The sequence below is a fragment of the Herpailurus yagouaroundi genome, unplaced genomic scaffold (genome assembly GCF_014898765.1).
Source record: "Herpailurus yagouaroundi ecotype Mexico unplaced genomic scaffold, PumYag 201, whole genome shotgun sequence".
In the NCBI taxonomy this organism is placed as follows: domain Eukaryota; kingdom Metazoa; phylum Chordata; class Mammalia; order Carnivora; family Felidae; genus Herpailurus; species Herpailurus yagouaroundi.
In genome coordinates this window covers 533,147-550,837 of record NW_024412432.1, presented here as the reverse complement: position 1 = coordinate 550,837, position 17,691 = coordinate 533,147, and the positions used below count along the sequence as shown (strand labels likewise).

The 17,691-nt window shown below is 38.6% G+C and overlaps 1 protein-coding gene across 1 annotated transcript in view; it reads right to left on the bottom strand.

Moving 5' to 3' along the window:
- Window positions 1–15,850, bottom strand: part of ZNF782 (zinc finger protein 782) — an 82,817-nt gene extending 66,967 nt beyond the window's left edge. Inside the window, exons 1-3 of the mRNA XM_040450191.1 lie at window positions 15,741–15,850; window positions 13,308–13,363; window positions 8,333–8,459 (exon numbers count right to left, since the gene is read on the bottom strand). Of these exons, the coding sequence (XP_040306125.1) occupies window positions 8,333–8,459; window positions 13,308–13,363; window positions 15,741–15,753 (196 nt within the window). The 5' untranslated portion in view covers window positions 15,754–15,850. The remainder of the gene's footprint in view (window positions 1–8,332; window positions 8,460–13,307; window positions 13,364–15,740) is intronic.
- Window positions 15,851–17,691: the final 1,841 nt, after the last annotated feature.

Below are 17,691 nucleotides of genomic sequence, written 5' to 3'. Positions count from 1 at the left end.
CTAATCTCTGGGAGAGCAGGGGGTTGAGTCCCCCTCCTTAAACTGGGGACCCCATCCTTAAAAACAGCACAACAAACAGTCCTGCAGTGATATCACACAGGAGCAGCAGTTTAAAAACAGCCTGGGGTATATAGGAGGGAATTTGTTTACTAATCTTGCAGCCTGTGCTAGAGGGACAGGGATCATTGGGAGACTTTTCCAGGAATAAAGGAGTTGGCAGGTGCCATTTCTCTCCTACCCCCCAGCAAAGCAACATGTGGGAACCAGCACAGTGCCAACATTCACTACCAAACTTGCTAATAGTGAACCCCCAGCCCCGTTTCCCTGTGGACTCACCCCCTCCAGCCAGCTCCAGCTCTCTTTCCACAGAAGACCCTTCCAAACCTTGTTAACACAGTGCATCCCACCCCCAACCTCCATCTCCTGCACTTCTGTGGCCAATATACTCTTGGCCAGAGCCCATCCAAAGCACTGCCACAACCCTGGTAGTGTGCAAGCAGCCACACAAGGGTCAGCAACACTCCACAATGACTCCTGCCCCTGGGAGAGGGAAAGATAACCACATAAAATAGACTATGGCCCAGTGAGGGCAGATAGCTGGTCTGACTGCAGGCTCCACCCACCACAGAAAGCTTCTCAGGGGACAAAACAGGGAAAGTAACCTGCAGTTCAATGCTGCTGCATCTCTGGCAAATAGCTGGTCTGACTCACGTCAAGCCCAAGGCAGCCCCAGAGTGACCACTAATACCACCAGGACCACACCCTGTACACAACAGGCAGAGAGACATTGCAGACAACTGGACTGAAGGAAAGGTGGCTTAGCCACAACAGACAGCACAAGCAACACACATAGGAGACACCTTTGAAGCACCAGGTTCTGGTGATCAAGGGACACTTCACTGCAGGACACTATAGAACCTCTTTTTCATAAGGCAATTACTTTCAAGAGCAGGAAATGCAGCTTACTTTCCTAATACAGAAACAGACACAGACAGTCAGGCAAAATAAGCAAAGGAATATGTCCCAAATGAGAGAACAGGACAAAAATCAGAATGACATAAGCAAAATGGAGACAAATATTATGCCCGATAGAGAAATTAAAGTAATGGTCATAAAGATACTCACAGGACCTCAGGAAATCCTTAACAAAGAGACAGTAAACATAAAAAAGAACCAATCAGAGATAAAGAACTCAAAAAATGAAATTCAAAATACACTGGATGGAGGGGCGCCTGGGTGGCTCAGTCAATAAGGGTCCAACTTTGGCTCAGGTCATGATCTCGCAGTTCGTAGGTTTGAGCCTCCCATCGGGCTTTGTGCTGACAGCTCAGAGCCTGGAGCCTGCTTTGGATTCTGTGTCTCCCTCTCTTTCTCTGTGCCCAACCTCCCACTCATGCTCTGTCTCTCTCTCTCTCTCAAAAATAAATAAACATTAAAATTTTTTTTTTGTTCATACACTAGATGGAATGAATGGTAGCCTAGAGAAAGGAGAAGAATAGATCAGTGACCTGGAAGACACAGTAATGGAAAGCAATCAAACTGAACAGTAAGAGAAAAAAAGTAATACAAAATGAAAACAGATTTAGGAAACTCAGCAACATCATCAAGCATAATAACAGAGAGAAAAGGTGGCAGAAATTTTGAAGAAATAGCTGAAAACTCCCCAAACCTGGGAAGAAAACAAAAATCCAGACCCAGGAGACACAGAAAGTCTTGAATAAAAGCAACCCAAATAGGTCCACACTAAGACACACAGTAATTAATATGGCAAAAGTAGTAATAAGGAGAGAATTTCAATAGCAAGAGAAAAGAAACAGTCATATACAAGGTAAACCCCTTACGACTATCAGCTGAGTTTTCAGCAAGAAACTTTGTAGGCAACAAGGGAGTAGCATGATATATTTAATGTGCTGAAAGGAAAAAAACTTGTAGCCAAGAATACTCTACCTAGCAAGGCTATCATTCAGAATAGAAGAGGAAACAGAAAGTTTCCAAGACAAACAAAAGCTAAAGGAATTCATGACCAATAATCAGCCTTGAAAGAAATGGGGCACTGGGGGCTCAGCCAGTTAAAGTGTTTGACTCTTGATTTCAGCTCAGGTCATGATCTCATGGTTGTGGGATTGAGCCCCACAGAGCCTGCTAGGAATGCTCTCTCTGCCCCTCCCCCACCTGCTTTTACTCTCTCTCAAAATAAACAAACAAACAAATAACAACAAAATGTTAAAGGAGACTCTTTATGTGGGGAAAAAAAAAAGACCCTAAGTAGGAGTAAGAAAAGTAGGAAGCACAATGGGCATTAAGGAGGACACTTGTTGGGATGAGCACTGGGTATTATATGTAAGTGATGAATCACTAAATTCTACTCCTGAAATCATTATTACACTATATGTTAACTAACTTGTATTTAAATTAAAAAAAAAAAAAGTAGGAAGCACAAGAGCAGTAAAAATAAATGTACCTATAAAAATCAGTCAAGGGACTCACAAAATAAAAGGATGTAAAATGTGACACACACCTAAAATGGGGTGGAGGGAAGTAAAGAATGGGTTCAAACTTAAGTGACCATCAACTTAATATAAACTGATATATGCAAAGGATGTTACATACAAATTGAATGGTAACCACAAACCAGAAATCAGTAATAGATACACAAAAAATAAAAAGCAAGGAATCCCAGTACATCACTAAAGAAGCAAGCAAGCAGTGAGAGAAGAGAGCAAGAGAAGAAAGTAACAAAGAACAACAAAAACAACCATAAAACAAGCAACAAAATGGCAAGAAGTACATACCTTTCAATAATTATACTGAACGTACATGGACTAAATGCTCCTATCAAAGACATGGGTTGACAGAATGCATAAAAAAGCAGGACCCATCAATATGCTGCCTGCAAGAAATTTATTTCAGACTTAAAGACACATGCAGATTGAAAATGAAGGGATGGAGAAGTATCTATCATGCAAATGGATGTGAAAAGAAAGATAGGGTAGCAATATTTATATTGGACAAAATAGACTTTATTTATTTAATAAATAGTCAATATATACTATTTTATTTTTTTAGCTTTTTTAAAATTATAGTTAGTTAACATACAATCTAATATTAGTTTCAGATGTATAATATACACCTGGATTCAACACTTCCATATACCACCTAGTGTTCATCACAAGAAGTATACTCCTTAATCTCCATCACCTATTTAATCCATCCCCCACATCCACTTCTGTTCTGGTAACCAGTGACAAAATACACTTTGAAACAGAGACTGTAACAAGGACACTATTTAATTGTGAAGGGAAGAATCCAATAAGAAGATATAACAATTTTAAATACTTATGCACCCAATATTGAAGCACCCAAACACATAAAGCAGTTAATAATAACATAGAAAGAACTTCTACAACTCAACACACACACACACACACACACACACACACACAAATAATAATCCAATTAAAAATGGGCAGATGACATGAATGGACATTTCTTTACAGAGGACATACAAATGGCCAACAGCAAATGGAAAGATGCTCAACATCACTCATCATCAGGGAAATGTAAATCAAAACCACAATGAGACATCATCTCACACCTATCAGAATGGCTAAAATCAAAAATACAAGAAACAATGGATATGGAGCAAAGGAACCTTTGTGCACTGTTGGTAGCAATGTAAACTAGTATAGTTGTTGAAAACAGTATGGAGGTTACTCAAAGAAAAAAAAAAAAAAAGAATTACCATATGATCAAGTAATTCCACCCAGTAGTGGAAGAAGTGCCCTATGTTTAGGGCAGCATTATTTACAATAGCCCAGATATAGAAGCACCCCAAGTGTCCACAAATTGATGAATGGATAAAGAAGGTATGGTATATACATACAATGGAATATCACTCAGCCTTAAAAAAGAATGAAATCCTGCCATTTGCAACAACACACATGGAACTAACTAGATGGTATAATGCTAATAAATGAAATAAGTCAATCAGAAAAAGACAAATACCATGTGATTTCACTAATATATGAAATTTAAGGAAAAAAAAACACAAATGAACAAGAAAAAAAGAAATAACAAAAACCAGATTCTCAATTATAGAGAACAAACTGATGGTTAGGAGAGGGGAGGTGGGTGGAGGGACGTATGGGTGAAATAGGTAAAGGGGATTAAGAGTACACTTATCTTGACGAGCACTGAGTAATGTACAGAATTGCTGAATTATTACATTGTACTCCTGAAACTAATAGAACACTGTATATTAACTATACTGGAATTAAAATGAAAAAAAACCTTTCATTATTATTATTTTTGTTAATGGCAATCTGTTATCAGTGATAATGACTTCCTAAAAGCTCAGATAATGATTAGCAGTTTTTCAGCAAGTTTTTTTTTAAGTAAGACATGTACATTGTTTTTTAGACATAATGCTATTACATACTTAATAGACTATAGCATAGCGTAAACATAACTTTTATAATGCATTGTGAACCCAAAAAGTTCATTTGACTTGCTGTATTGTAGTATTCATTTCATTGTGATGGTCTGGAATTGAACCTGCAAAATCTCTGAGGTATGTCCAAATAGATCTAAAGAGAGAAGCTGAGAGCAATTTTCATTGCTTCATTACTGAAGTAGGTAACTTCAGTACTTCACTTACAATAATGGGTAATGAATCTAGACATAAAAATAAAGAAACAGCTGACTTGAACAACACGATAGATCAACTGGATCTAGCAGACATATACAAAACTTTCCATCCATCAAAATAAAACACATTTTCTCCAGTATACACATTACTGTCCCGGATAAATCTTATGTTAGGTCACAAAACAAATCTTAAATTTAAGAAGACTGAAATCATTCTGAGTATCTTTTCTGAACTATAAATCAACACAGCAAGAAAATAGGAAAAATCACAAAAATGTGGAAGCTAAACAACAAAGCTGAATAAACACTGGGTCAGAAAGGAAAAGTAACGTACAAAGTATCTTGAGTCAAGTAAAAGCAAAAACCCAATGTACTGAAAGTTACGAGATACAGCACAAGCAGCATTAGGAGGAAGTTTATAGCAATAATGCCTACATTAAAAAATTTAAAAAATCAAATAAACAAGTTTACATCTTAAGGAACTAGAAAAAGAAGAACTGAGCCAAGAAGGTAGGAAATAATACAGGTTAGAGCAGAAATAAATGTAACAGAGAAGAGAATACAAAAATGAGCAAAATTAACAGTTGGTGTTTTGAAAAAATAAACAAAATGAACAAATCCCTTTTAGACTAAAAAAAGACAAAAGACTCAAAATAAAAAATGAAAAGAGATATTACAACAGATTCTTCACAAATAAAAAGGTCATAAAGGATTAATATGAACAACTATACAAACAAATTCACCTAGAAGAAATGGATAAATTCCTAAAAATATACAAGATGAATAAGTAGATGAATGGATAAAGAAGAAACAGAGGGGCACCTAGGTGGCTCAGTTGGTTAAGCATCTGATTCTTCATTTTACAGTTGTGAAATCAAGTCCTGTGTCGGGCTCTGCACTGGGCATGGAGCCAGCTTAAGATCCTCTCTCTCTCTCTCTCTCTCTCTCTCTCTCTCTCTCTCTGCCCCTTTCCCCTCTTGTGTGTGCATGAGCATATGCGCACTCTCTCTCAAAGAAAAAAAAAAAAGGAAGAAGAAGAAAGAGAAAGCTTAAACAGATTAATGACAAATAAGGAGATTGAATCAGTAATCAAAAATCTCCTGACAAAGAAAAGTCCGGGGTGACATGGCTCAACAACCGAATTCTACCAAACATTTAAAGAATACCAATCTTTCTTGAACTCCTTCAAAAAATGGAAAAAAGAACATTTCCAAACTCATTTTGTGAGACCACCATCACCCCGATTGTAAATCCAAAGAAAGACATCACAAGAAAAGAAAACTATAGGCTAATATCCTTGATGAACACAGATTCAAAAATTCTTAAAGACCAGCAAACTGAATTTAATAGCACATTTAAAAGGATCTTATATCATTAACAAGTAGGATTTATCCCTGGGACACAAGGTTGTTTACATGCAAATCAATCTAGGTAATACACCATACAAAGAAATGAAAGGAAAAAAAACCATATTAGCATATCAAAAAAGAGAAAAAGCATTTGACAAAGCTCAACATTCATTCATGATTAAAATTCTCAACAAAATAGGTATAGAAGTAAATTTCCTCAATACAATAAAGGCATATATGAAAAGCCCATAGCTAACAACACAATCAATGGGGGAATACTGAAAGCTTTCCCTGTAAGATCCAGTAGAAGGCAAGGGTGCCCACCATTACCACTTCTATTCAACATACTATTGGAAATGTTATCCAAGGCAATTAGACAAGAAAAAGAAATAAAAGGTATCTAAAACTGAAAGTAAAATTATGTTTGCAGATGACATGATTCTATAGGTAGAAAACCCTAAAGACTCAACTAAAAAAAAAACAAAAAACTGTTGGGGCGCCAGGGTGGCTCAGTCGGTTAAGTTGCCAACTCTTGATTTCAGCTCAGGTAATGATCTCACCGATTGTGAATTTGAGCCCCAAGTCGGGCTCTGTGTTGACAGCATGGAGCCTGCTTGGTATTCTCTCTCTCTCCCTCTCTCTCTCTGCCCCTACCCTGCTTGTGCTCAAACTCTCTCAAAAATAAATAAATAAACATTAAAAAATAAAAATTAAAATAAAAATTAAAAACCTATTAAAACTAAAAAAGTTAGTACCATTGGAGGGTTCAAAATCAACATAGTTTCTATACATGAACAATGAATTATCTGAAAAGAAAATTTAAAAATACTTAGGAATAAACTTAACCAAAGAGCTGAAAGACTTGTATACTAAATATTATAAAACATTGATGGAAAAAAAAGAAGATACAGATGTATGGAAAAGCATTCCATATTCATGGATTGAAGAATTAGTACTGTTAAAATGTCCCTAGTATCCAAAGTGATCTACAGATTCAATGCAGTTCCTATCAAAATCCCAATGGTATTCTTTACAGAAGTACCAAAAAAATCCTAAAATTCATACATAACCACAAAGACCCTGGACAGCCATAGCAACCCTGAGAAAGAACAATGTTGGAAGCTTATGATAGGAAAAGATAGGATTCAGTAGGCAGAGAGAGAAAGGTTGGGACCGGAGGTCCCTGGGTGGGGAAAAACACATATTTTAGAACAATGCTGGGAGTGTCTGACCACAGCAAATCCCCTTGGCATAAGGCTCCTCCTAAGAATGTAAGAGACACCACTTACTCCCCTCAGGTTTTCCTCAGGAATTTGATAAAAGACCTAACTAAAAATAAGTAGACCATAAAACACATGACCCACAAGGAATGATATGGCCACACCCCTCATACAATGGAACTGAGTCAATCAGGAATGGACAACTCAGCATCTAAAGCTATCAAGCCAATAATGGTAGAACCTGAGAACGATTAAGGGGGAAGGAAGTGGGTGGGGGGGCACCACTAGAACCTTATAAAACAAAGTCCATTGCCTAAAGTCTGTGGCCATTCGAAAGTGAATGTAAACAGCTTTCATACTATTCTTCCTTTCTGCTCTTATACTCTAATAAACTTTTGCTTGCTGCTCATTTTGTGTATACCTCTTCATTCCTGAAGTGGTGAGATAACAAACCCCGTGTAATGAAGTAAAAATTCCTGCAAAAGCATCACACTTCCAAACTTCAAAATATGCTACACAAAACTAGAATAATAAAACAGTATGGTACTGGCATAAAAACAGGCATTTAGACCAATGGGTAGTACAGAGGACACAGAAATATATCCATACGTCTATAGTTAACTGGTCTTAAACATGGTATCAAGAATACACAATGATAATAGAACAGTTTCTTCAATAAATGGTACTGGGAAAACTGGATATCCAGAAGCAGAAGAATGAAAATGGACTCTTAAACTACATAAAAAAATAAACTCAAAATGGATTAAAGACTTAAACGTAAGACCTGAAAATCCTAAAACTCCCTAGAAGAAAACATTGAGAGAAAGCTCCTTGACATCAGTGTTGGCAATTGTTTATTGGATATGATACCAGAAGCACAGGCAACAAAAATTACAAGTGAGACTACTTCAAACTAAAAAAGCCTCTGGACAGCAAAGGAAACAAGGTGAAAAGGCAATTTATATTACAGAAAAGAGGCTACAATGATATAATATGTATTATTTATACCTCATTATATCATTGTATCATTTATACTTCAGCAAAAGTGATTAACATTTTAAAAATAAAAACCAGAATACACAGTTGAAAGAGAGTCACATGGTAAGGTCTGCTTACCCACTGAGACCAGATGGCTGTAGTTCTCCAGCATCACATCTCTGTACAGGGTCCTCTGAGCAGAGTCCATTTGCCGCCACTCCTCCTGGGTGAACTCCACAGTTATGTCCTTGAATGACACTGATGCCTGTTAACAGCACAATTCTAATAAATCTGTCCAGAATCAGGGACATGGAAAAAACTTTTGGAAACTAAGTCTTACTATGTTTACTGTTTTAGAGTTTAAAACAAAATGCTATAAAGGATATAACCAGCATGGCCCTAACTCTGTCTTATACTTTGGGGATATGCACATGATTAGTAAAAAAAAAAAATATATTCTCGTGCTTGGGTTTATTTATATTTACTTTTTTTTAAAAGTTTGAGAGAGAGAGAGAGAGAGAGAGAGAGAGAACATGTGCACGCACATGGGGAGGGGCAGAAAGAGAGAGGGGGAAAGAAGGAATCTCAAGCAGGCTCCGTGCTGTCAGCATAGAGCATTACATAGGGCTCGAACTCACAAACCAAGAGATCATGACCTAAGCTGAAATCAAGAATCGGACACTTAACTGATTGAGCCACCAACGCTCCCCTACTTATATTTACTTTTAATTTACATACATATATTGTCACTTAATATAATAAGAAAGCTTAATGTCTTTTTTTTTTAGGTAAAGTTATTACAAATAGGATTCCTGTATACATTTCCCCTACACAAACAGATTACACTGAGCACTCTGTAGATTATACACATTCCAACCTGGAGATCTGTGCGGGGGTAATAGAGAACCAATGAAGAGATACATGTAAGACTGGGGGAGTATTTACCCATCACCAGACTCATATTTCAGGAGCAATGCTTTAGAACAGGATTCCTTCAACCCAGCACTACCAACAATGTGGACTAGATAATGCTATTTTTGTGGAAGACTGTCCTGTACGTTTTAGGATGTTTATCAATATCCCTATCTTCTACTGATTAGATGCCAGCCACATGCCCAATTATGACCATCAAAAATATCTCCAAACATTGCCAAATGTCTTCTGGGGAGCAAAATTGACTCCAGTTAGGAATCACTGATCTATATTAACAGTGGACAATGTCTTAAACAGCAAAACAAAAGACCCAATTTAAGACATAAATTATACTCAGGCATGATGAAAAATGGGTAACTAATCCCTACAAGAAACAAAACCTGGTCATTATTTTCATGTGCAACTATATACAGAGATGCTACACAAGCAACTGGGTATATTGATGTCATATGCAGAGACTGGAAGAACAATTAAGGATCAGAGGTTGGCTCATGGTGAGGCAGATGTTCTTCATTTGTACTCAAAACACCTGTGGAACATACAGATGGAATTATTTATTTCATTGCTGGTTGCATGATTTTGGAACAGAGAGAGGTCTAAAATGAAAATGAAGATTTTAAAGATGATAACTGAAGTCATCAGAGAAAAAGGAATGGCTCAAAAAGAACAGAGAAACAGGAAAGAAAAGGACCAAGTAAGGAATTCAAGGAAATACCAAAATTTAAGAGGCAGGTAGAAAAAGAAAGGCCATGAAGGCTGAGAAAGAATTCTGAAATGGCAGAAGGAGAAACTGGAAAGACTAGAGTACTAGAAATTAAGAGAAAAGAGAATTATAAGCATGATTCCTCTAGTTCAAGGAATAGACTGAGTACATCCCTGCCTTCAAACCACAGTCAGGTAAAATACAAAACCTACTATAAAAGCATGACAAAAGAGAAACACAGGGAAATACCCCAGCAGAAGGCCTGAAAATCTTAACAAATTCTGGAAGACAGTGGGTAAGATGGTATTAGATAAGCAAAACAGGACAATGCTGGTCACAATCTAATGCAAACATAGAAGTGGGCAGAAGTAGCAGGGAAATGATAAGAGTGTGAAAAGACATCCAAGATGACCTAGAACCAAGTGTGTAATAGGAAGAATAATTAACAGAGTAAATTTCTTATTTGAATACAGGTGACATCATTCAAATGAGTGAAAAAAGACTATACAAAAAAAATGTCACAGGGTAACCAGATGGCCATCTGAGAAAAGACTAATCTATACCTTGTACCACACAGCAGGATAAAAATTAAAATGGGGGGTGCATGGGTGGCTCAGTCAGTTAAATGTCCAACTTCGGCTCAGGTCACAATCTCATGGTTCGTGAGTTCGAGGCCCACATCAGGCCCTCTGCTGTCAGCACAGAGCCTGCTTCAGATCCTCTGTCCCCTCTCTCTGCCCCTCCCCAGCTCATGCGCATGCCCTCTCTCTCTCAAAAATAAATAAAACATTAAAAAAAATTAAAATGTATTCAAGATCTAAATGTAAAAAATAAATTCCAGAGTACTACACAGAACAATTATTTTACAATGTTAGAGTGGGAAATACCCAACTATGACTGAAAATCTAGGAATCATAAATGAAAAAAAATGCTAAATTTGACATAAAAATCAAAGGCCTTTATGACAAAAAAAAAAAAAAACATGAGCAAGGCAAAACTGCAAAAAACTTCAGGAAAATTGTGCAATTTATATTACAGAAAAGACGCTATAATGACATACTGGATACAGTAATTAAAATCAGCACATCAATAGGAAAACAGGCAAGGGATAAACAGTTCAACAAGAAAGAAATATAAATGAATTACAAACAAAAAAAAATGTTCCACACCTCACTCATGAGAAGAGAAAGGCTTATAAAACGAAACAGATCTTTAAAATCACATCGGTAAAAATTTGGTAAATTTAACAGCATGCTCTATTTGCAAGGCTGTAGAAAAGAAACATATACTCTCAGACTGTTAGCTCTAACCTAAATTACATCCAGAGTTGGACCACTTCAAAGTAACTAACACCCTTACGATCATCATTTCTTGGTAGGATTATAGAAGTAGGCTCCTATATTGTTCCCACTTCTAGTCTAGAGTCTATCTTCAGATAGTAGACAGTATTATTCTTGTGAACTGTAGTCAAAATTATCCTTTTGACATAGAAAGATAAAACCCAAAACCCTCAAAATCCTCCATATCACCTAACTAAACAGAAAGAGATACTGTGTTCATGAATTGGAAGACTCATTACGATCAAGATGTTAATTCTTCCCAAGTTGATCTACATTACAGACACTGTGGATTCAGTGCAATCAAAATCAAAAGCTCAGCAGGCTTTTTTTGAGATAGACAAGCTGATTTTCAAAACTGTCTACAAAGAAGTAAGGACCTAGAATATCCCAAACAAGTTAGAAAAACAACAAAGTTGGAAGACTCACATTATCTGATTTCAAGAGTTACTGTTAAGAGACAGTCATCAAGGTAGTATGGTATTAGCAAAAGGATTAACACGGATCATCAGAAGTGAATAGAGTCCAGACTCTATTCTGGACTCAGACATGCATTACTAATTGGTTTCCCACAGATGCCAAAGTAACTCAATGGAGAAAGTATATTTTTGTCAAGACAGGGTGCTGAGAGGTGGGTATGCAAAGGTAGAGAGCACAATACAGCAAGTATATGTTCTTCTATTCCCAATATTTAGAGTCTCCTGCCAGCATAAAATATTAAGACCCTTAGACCCTGAAATTCTAGATTTGGACTGGGCCAACTAGAATCTATTTTGTGTTTTTCTGATTAGCGGCCTTTATGCTAAAATAAAATTTAAAAGCTGATCAAAGAAGGAATTACTAATACAACAAAGATTTTGAAATCCTAAGAGAATACTATTAATTAGTACATGAAAATACATGTAAAAATGCAAATAAAAATGGACAATTTTCTATGAAAATGTAATGACAAAAATTATATTAAGAAAAAAATACAGGGTGCCTAGCTGGTTCAGTCGGTTGAGCGTTCGACTCTTGATTTCAGCTCGGGTCATGATGCCAGGGTCATGGAATTGCTCCCCTTCCCAGGCTCTGCACTGAGCACGGAGTCTGAGACTCTCTCTCTCTCTCTCTCTCTCTCTCTCTCTCTCTCTCTCCCTCTGCCCCACTCCTTGCTCATGCACACTCTCTCTAAAATTAAAAAAAAGGGGGGGGAGTGGGCTGCAAGTCTTTAAAAGAAAAAAATACAAATACAAATCCAGTATAGTCTTATGACTAACAAGTCAACAACCAAACATCCATGCAAAAAACCTGTGTAAGGTCCAACTTTATAAGTGAATTTTACAAAATCCTCATGTAATACAATTTTCTCATCTAAATTCCTAGAAAAGAAAAGCAGAAAAGTTCTCCACTTACTTTCATGAGACTATGACCATGATACCATAATTGGACAGAAAAACAAGAAGGTAGAGTCTAAACCAACTTGTGGATACAGAGATAAAAACCCTGAATATAGCATTAGGAAAAAGCCTGAGGAAAATACGTTAGAAGCAACTTACCACACTTATTAGCAATGAGGATCTATATAGGAATTCAAGTTAAAATTAGAAAATACACTATTTACAGTATTTCTAGATTAAAGGAAATAAGCTATAGTTTTATTCTAATACATACACAAAAGGTAATCAATAATTCAATGTATATTTATGACTAACATGAAATCTTAGCAAACTGGTACATGGAGGGAACTTAACCCTACCTTAACAAAGGTTTCCTTCCAAAAGCTGAGGGCAGACTTCACAGTTGATAGTAAAACAGTGTATATTTTTACTCAAGATTGATGCAACCTATTTCTTTTTTTTAACTTTTCAATGTTTATTAATTTATTTTTTAGAGAGAGACAGAGCACGAGCAGGGTAAGGGCAGAGGGACAGAGGAAGACAGAGAATCCAGAGCAGGCTCCAGGCACAGAGTCCGATGTGGGGCTTGAACTCATGAACCACGAAATCATGACCTGAGCAGAAGACAGACCCTTAACCGACTGAGCCACCCAGGTGCCCTGATGTGACCTATTTCTAGTTCTCCTTTTCCATTTAATGCACTGATCCTTCTAAACCTCATAAATCCAGTATAATAAGTGGGGAATAAATGAAGAGCTCACCTGAGGTGTGTTCATTTTCTGTGGCTCTTGGGAGAGTGCAGAGAACTGTGGTCCAGCTGAGGGGACAGAAAGAAGACAGGGGTCCTGAGATCTGACCTTACAGCTCCTACATTCACTCCTCCAAATCTCAGCACCTCAGTCAAGGATCATTCTCCCTGCAGGCGTGGGGCCCTCTGGACGTTGAAGAGGCATAAGAAGGATCATGTACAGGCAGCACATGTGTGACTCTAAAATGATCATGGGCTTAAATCTGCAGTTTTATACTGAGCAAACATAAACTCTGATTTAACAATAATGCATGTGTCCTTCTGACGGAGACAAAGAAAAGCAACAGAAGATTAGCTGAATTAAAATACACCAAAGAATGAGACACTACTTCCAGTAAAATTAACTTGCATGCATCATTTACATTATTTTTCTCAGTAACATTATTTACCGCCTGGTATAGACAATCCACAACAAGCCTACTAAAAGACATTGGCTGCTTCAAGACAGGAAATTTTAATTGTTTGTTTCAGCTGTTATGTATTTTCCAAAAGGCCCCTTTGATAAGATGTTTTTGGTGACTTATGTATGAGAGAGTAAACTGTACTCTCCTCTCTCACAAACTGGGTTTTCCCAGATAAGTCACTCAACCTTTTAGGTTCAATGTCTTTAAAGCTTTCGAAAGAGAAGCAGGTAACTTTAGAAAACACTTTCCTTGGGGCGCGTGGGTGGCACAGTCGGTTAAGTGTCCGACTTCAGCCAGGTCACGATCTCGCGGTCCGTGGGTTCGAGCCCCGCGTCAGGCTCTGGGCTGATGGCTCAGAGCCTGGAGCCTGTTTCCGATTCTGTGTCTCCCTCTCTCTCTGCCCCTCCCCCGTTCATGCTCTGTCTCTCTCTGTCGCAAAAATAAATAAATGTTGAAAAAAAAATTAAAAAAACAAAACAAAACACTTTCCTTATCACTGCTCTGAGATCCTGTGAGGTGAGGATAATATCATTAGTGTCACATGTGGTGATGGACAGGTGTGACAGCAGTACAATATCTGCAGAGTGGGGGCCATTTAAGGGAAGCAGAATTTTCTCCCTCTTCCTGGTTAAGGGTACCCCCAGACCTCGCCTTCACAAGCTCTCCAAGAAGTGGCCTCTCCTGAGTAGCCTGCCCCCACCAGGCCACCCCAGCTCACATCACTCTTCTCAAGGCTGGCCCAAACCCCCTACTGTCACACAGTGTGGTGGCTTCTGAAGATGGTGTTATCACTAAGTCTAGCTTATTCTGGACAAGGGGATCAGGAACTGCTTCTGACCCTGAAAATCTAGGATCTGCTCCTTTCTGGGCCCTTCTGTCTTTTTGAAGCTCCAGAGAGAGGTCTTAAGGTCAGAGGTGTCCTCTCTTCCAGGTAAGACTCCTGTTCACAGAGGTCCTCTGCTTCCTACCTCACAAGGGTTTGTTTCAAGGCAATTGGGACATGGACCTAAAAAATAATTCATTTGAGGGGCAAAACTATGACTCTTGGAATTCGTTATAATATCAGACTTAAAGACAGCCTGGCAATGCAGAAGGGGTCAGGAACCTCTGTCTGACCCAAGGGACTGAAAAGACACTAAAAATCTCAGAATACTTTGACACATCATCAGATTCCATCTACATTCACTTTCCCTTATATCCTTGGGGACTTGGGGGCAGGCCACTTTGTGTTGTGCTGTGTTGCAATGCTGGTTTTAGGCAGATGTGATATTTAGACAATGCCTGAGGTTGGAAGTAAAGCACACCTGCCCCTGAATCCAAACTTCCTCACAGCTAGTTTGTGACCTGACAAACTTGACCACATCGTTCAACCAAGCTGAGCCTAGGTTTTGTTTTGTTTTGTTTTGTTTTGTTTTGTTTTAAGCGGTTGAAATGAAATGAAAAGAACACAGTGTCTTCTAACTATAAGAGCAGTTGTTATTTACTCAGTGAGTAGGGCTTGGCACTTGTCTAAGTTATGACTTCTATCTAAGTTTCAAATCAACCCCATGGAACAGTCATATTAATAATATCATTTTGAGATGAGAAACCTGACTCTCTGCCAGATTCCTTCCATCGTCTCTGCTGAAATGTACCCGGGCCTTTTCTGGCTCCGAAGCTCAGGCTGTCACCGCAGACTCACGGTCACCAACAGCTTTATAAATGCACTTTCCCTCCCGCCAACACTAAGTCGGGCAGTAGGCCGGCCCGACCACACGGTCCCGGCACACCTAGGCTCTCACCGAGCACCTGCTCAGAACCGGGCTCAGCCCCATCGGCGCGCCCCAAGTCCGAGGGCCGGGGTTCTTCAGTCTACGCCCCCACCGGCCTTCCGGCGGCCGAGGGCTGGCCGGGGCGCCTACCAGGGATGTCCCAAAGATTTCCCGCTTCCATCCCCAGACGCAAGCGCATCTCTCCCATAGAGACCTCCCCTGGACTCTCACCCCAGGTGCGCATCCTTTACTTTCGGAGCAAACCTGTGGGCTCCCAAACGGCTGGCCAGCAGATCCGAGACGAATGAGGAGGCGGGGCTACGACTACGCTAGCGCAGAAGGAGGCCCGAATTCTCTTCCCAGAGTGCCACGCGGAGAAGCCTAAGGATTCAAGACTACGTTTCCCATAGATCTCCACGGCCACTTTTGAAGTCTCTCTTTTGGCATTTCCGCATTTTAGAAAGCTAGAGGCTGGTGTTCTTAATAGTCTCCTGCCCAGGTTTTCTCTGGGCCCAAATAGGTTAAGGGTGAAACTTGAATAGAGGGTGCTCCTCTATTGGCTATCGACTGATGTAATTTCCTCCCTCAGGATATTTGGAGACAAGGGGGAAATGTGAATATGGATTGAATATTGAAAATACTAAAATGATGGTTACTTAGGTGAAGTGTGAAAAAAAATTGAAGTTATGTAATTGACTGTGTAAAAAAAATTGGCGTGACAACTGATTTAGGATTGAAATGATATAGCTGTAAAATTATAATTTTATAATTTTTCAACCTGGGACTTCCATCCTGTCTCTTTATCGCCACAGGTCCTGCTGCCCTTGGAGCTCAATTTAGAGGTTCTGCTGGGGGTCAAGACGGGTGCTGCAGTTGTAAATGTATATGTTTAAGTTGGTTTAACTTAACCAAAGTTAAAGTTAAAGCTGTTGGTTTAATACACTAACATTGTTGGTGAATTCTCTTATTTCAGCAAATTTTTATGTTACCTTCAATTTCCATGTGCATAGACCAGTTTGCTTGTTCTTGTCGACGTTTATAATTCTTTGTCATTCTGTAAGGAATTACAAATAGAAGCACAAAAATGCTGGTCAAACTATATTAAATCAATCAGTCATAATTGACTTTAACATAAAGATCGCTAATGGAGAGAAAGTGGTCACTACATATGTTCATGTAAGAAACATTTATTGATAACCTGCTGTGCGAGAGACATCATTCTAGATGCTGGGATAACAACATCAAATAAAAGAGATTAAATTCCCTATCCCCATGGACTTTGTGATCAGAATTGTTTTGAACATGAGGAGACTAATAGGTCTCCTCAAGAAAGAGGTGTCAGTTGTCAAGAAACAATAGGACCTTGAGGAGAGTCTAATAAACAGGCCTTGAAAAACATGGGTAGGGTTGGGAAAGTGTCTTGTAACTAGTAATGATATGGAGGCATTATCACCACCAGGCCCATAGTGATGATAGGTAATTACCAGAATCTGGCAGAAAAGGCCACTCTTATGAGAGCTGTGGCCTTAGGAAGAGAAACATCATAATGGCTGTTACATGGCTCAGCACAGAGAGCCAAAGGAATAAATATCCAAACCTCACTGTACTCTTCCCTCTAATGCCCTATCCTCAGTTAAGTATTTATAAACCTCATTCAATACCTGTTCTAGAATTCCATCCACACATATCTTCTCCAGACCTTTTTGTCACCAAATTTCAAGTCTTGTCTAGCACCCTACCACTGAACAACTAATTGAAATATTGGACATGAATTCATATAAATATAAACTTAAGACATATCTCTTCTTCACAAAGTGAGTAACTAAATATACCTACTTAAACTCTGCCCACTGGGAAGATTTCAACACACATTTCAGAGCCACTGCTAAGTGAGACTGTAATTGCAGAAGCCATACTTCCAATGATGACACTCTACATTGTAGACTCAATTTGAAGTAAATTTGACTGGTATATAGTCACAGGTCTCCCTAGGGGACTCTTGGGGAATGATTAATTGTATGTACTTATGACTAAGTTATGAGGAATTTTGTCAAAGGAACCCAGTCTGCCCTTCAGTCAAAGCTTCCTGTCTGTAAAGTAGGAGATACCAAGGACTGGGAAAGAGTATCTGAATCCCTGTTATAATCACTTGTGTTAGTTTTCTTCCCATGAGACCCAGAAT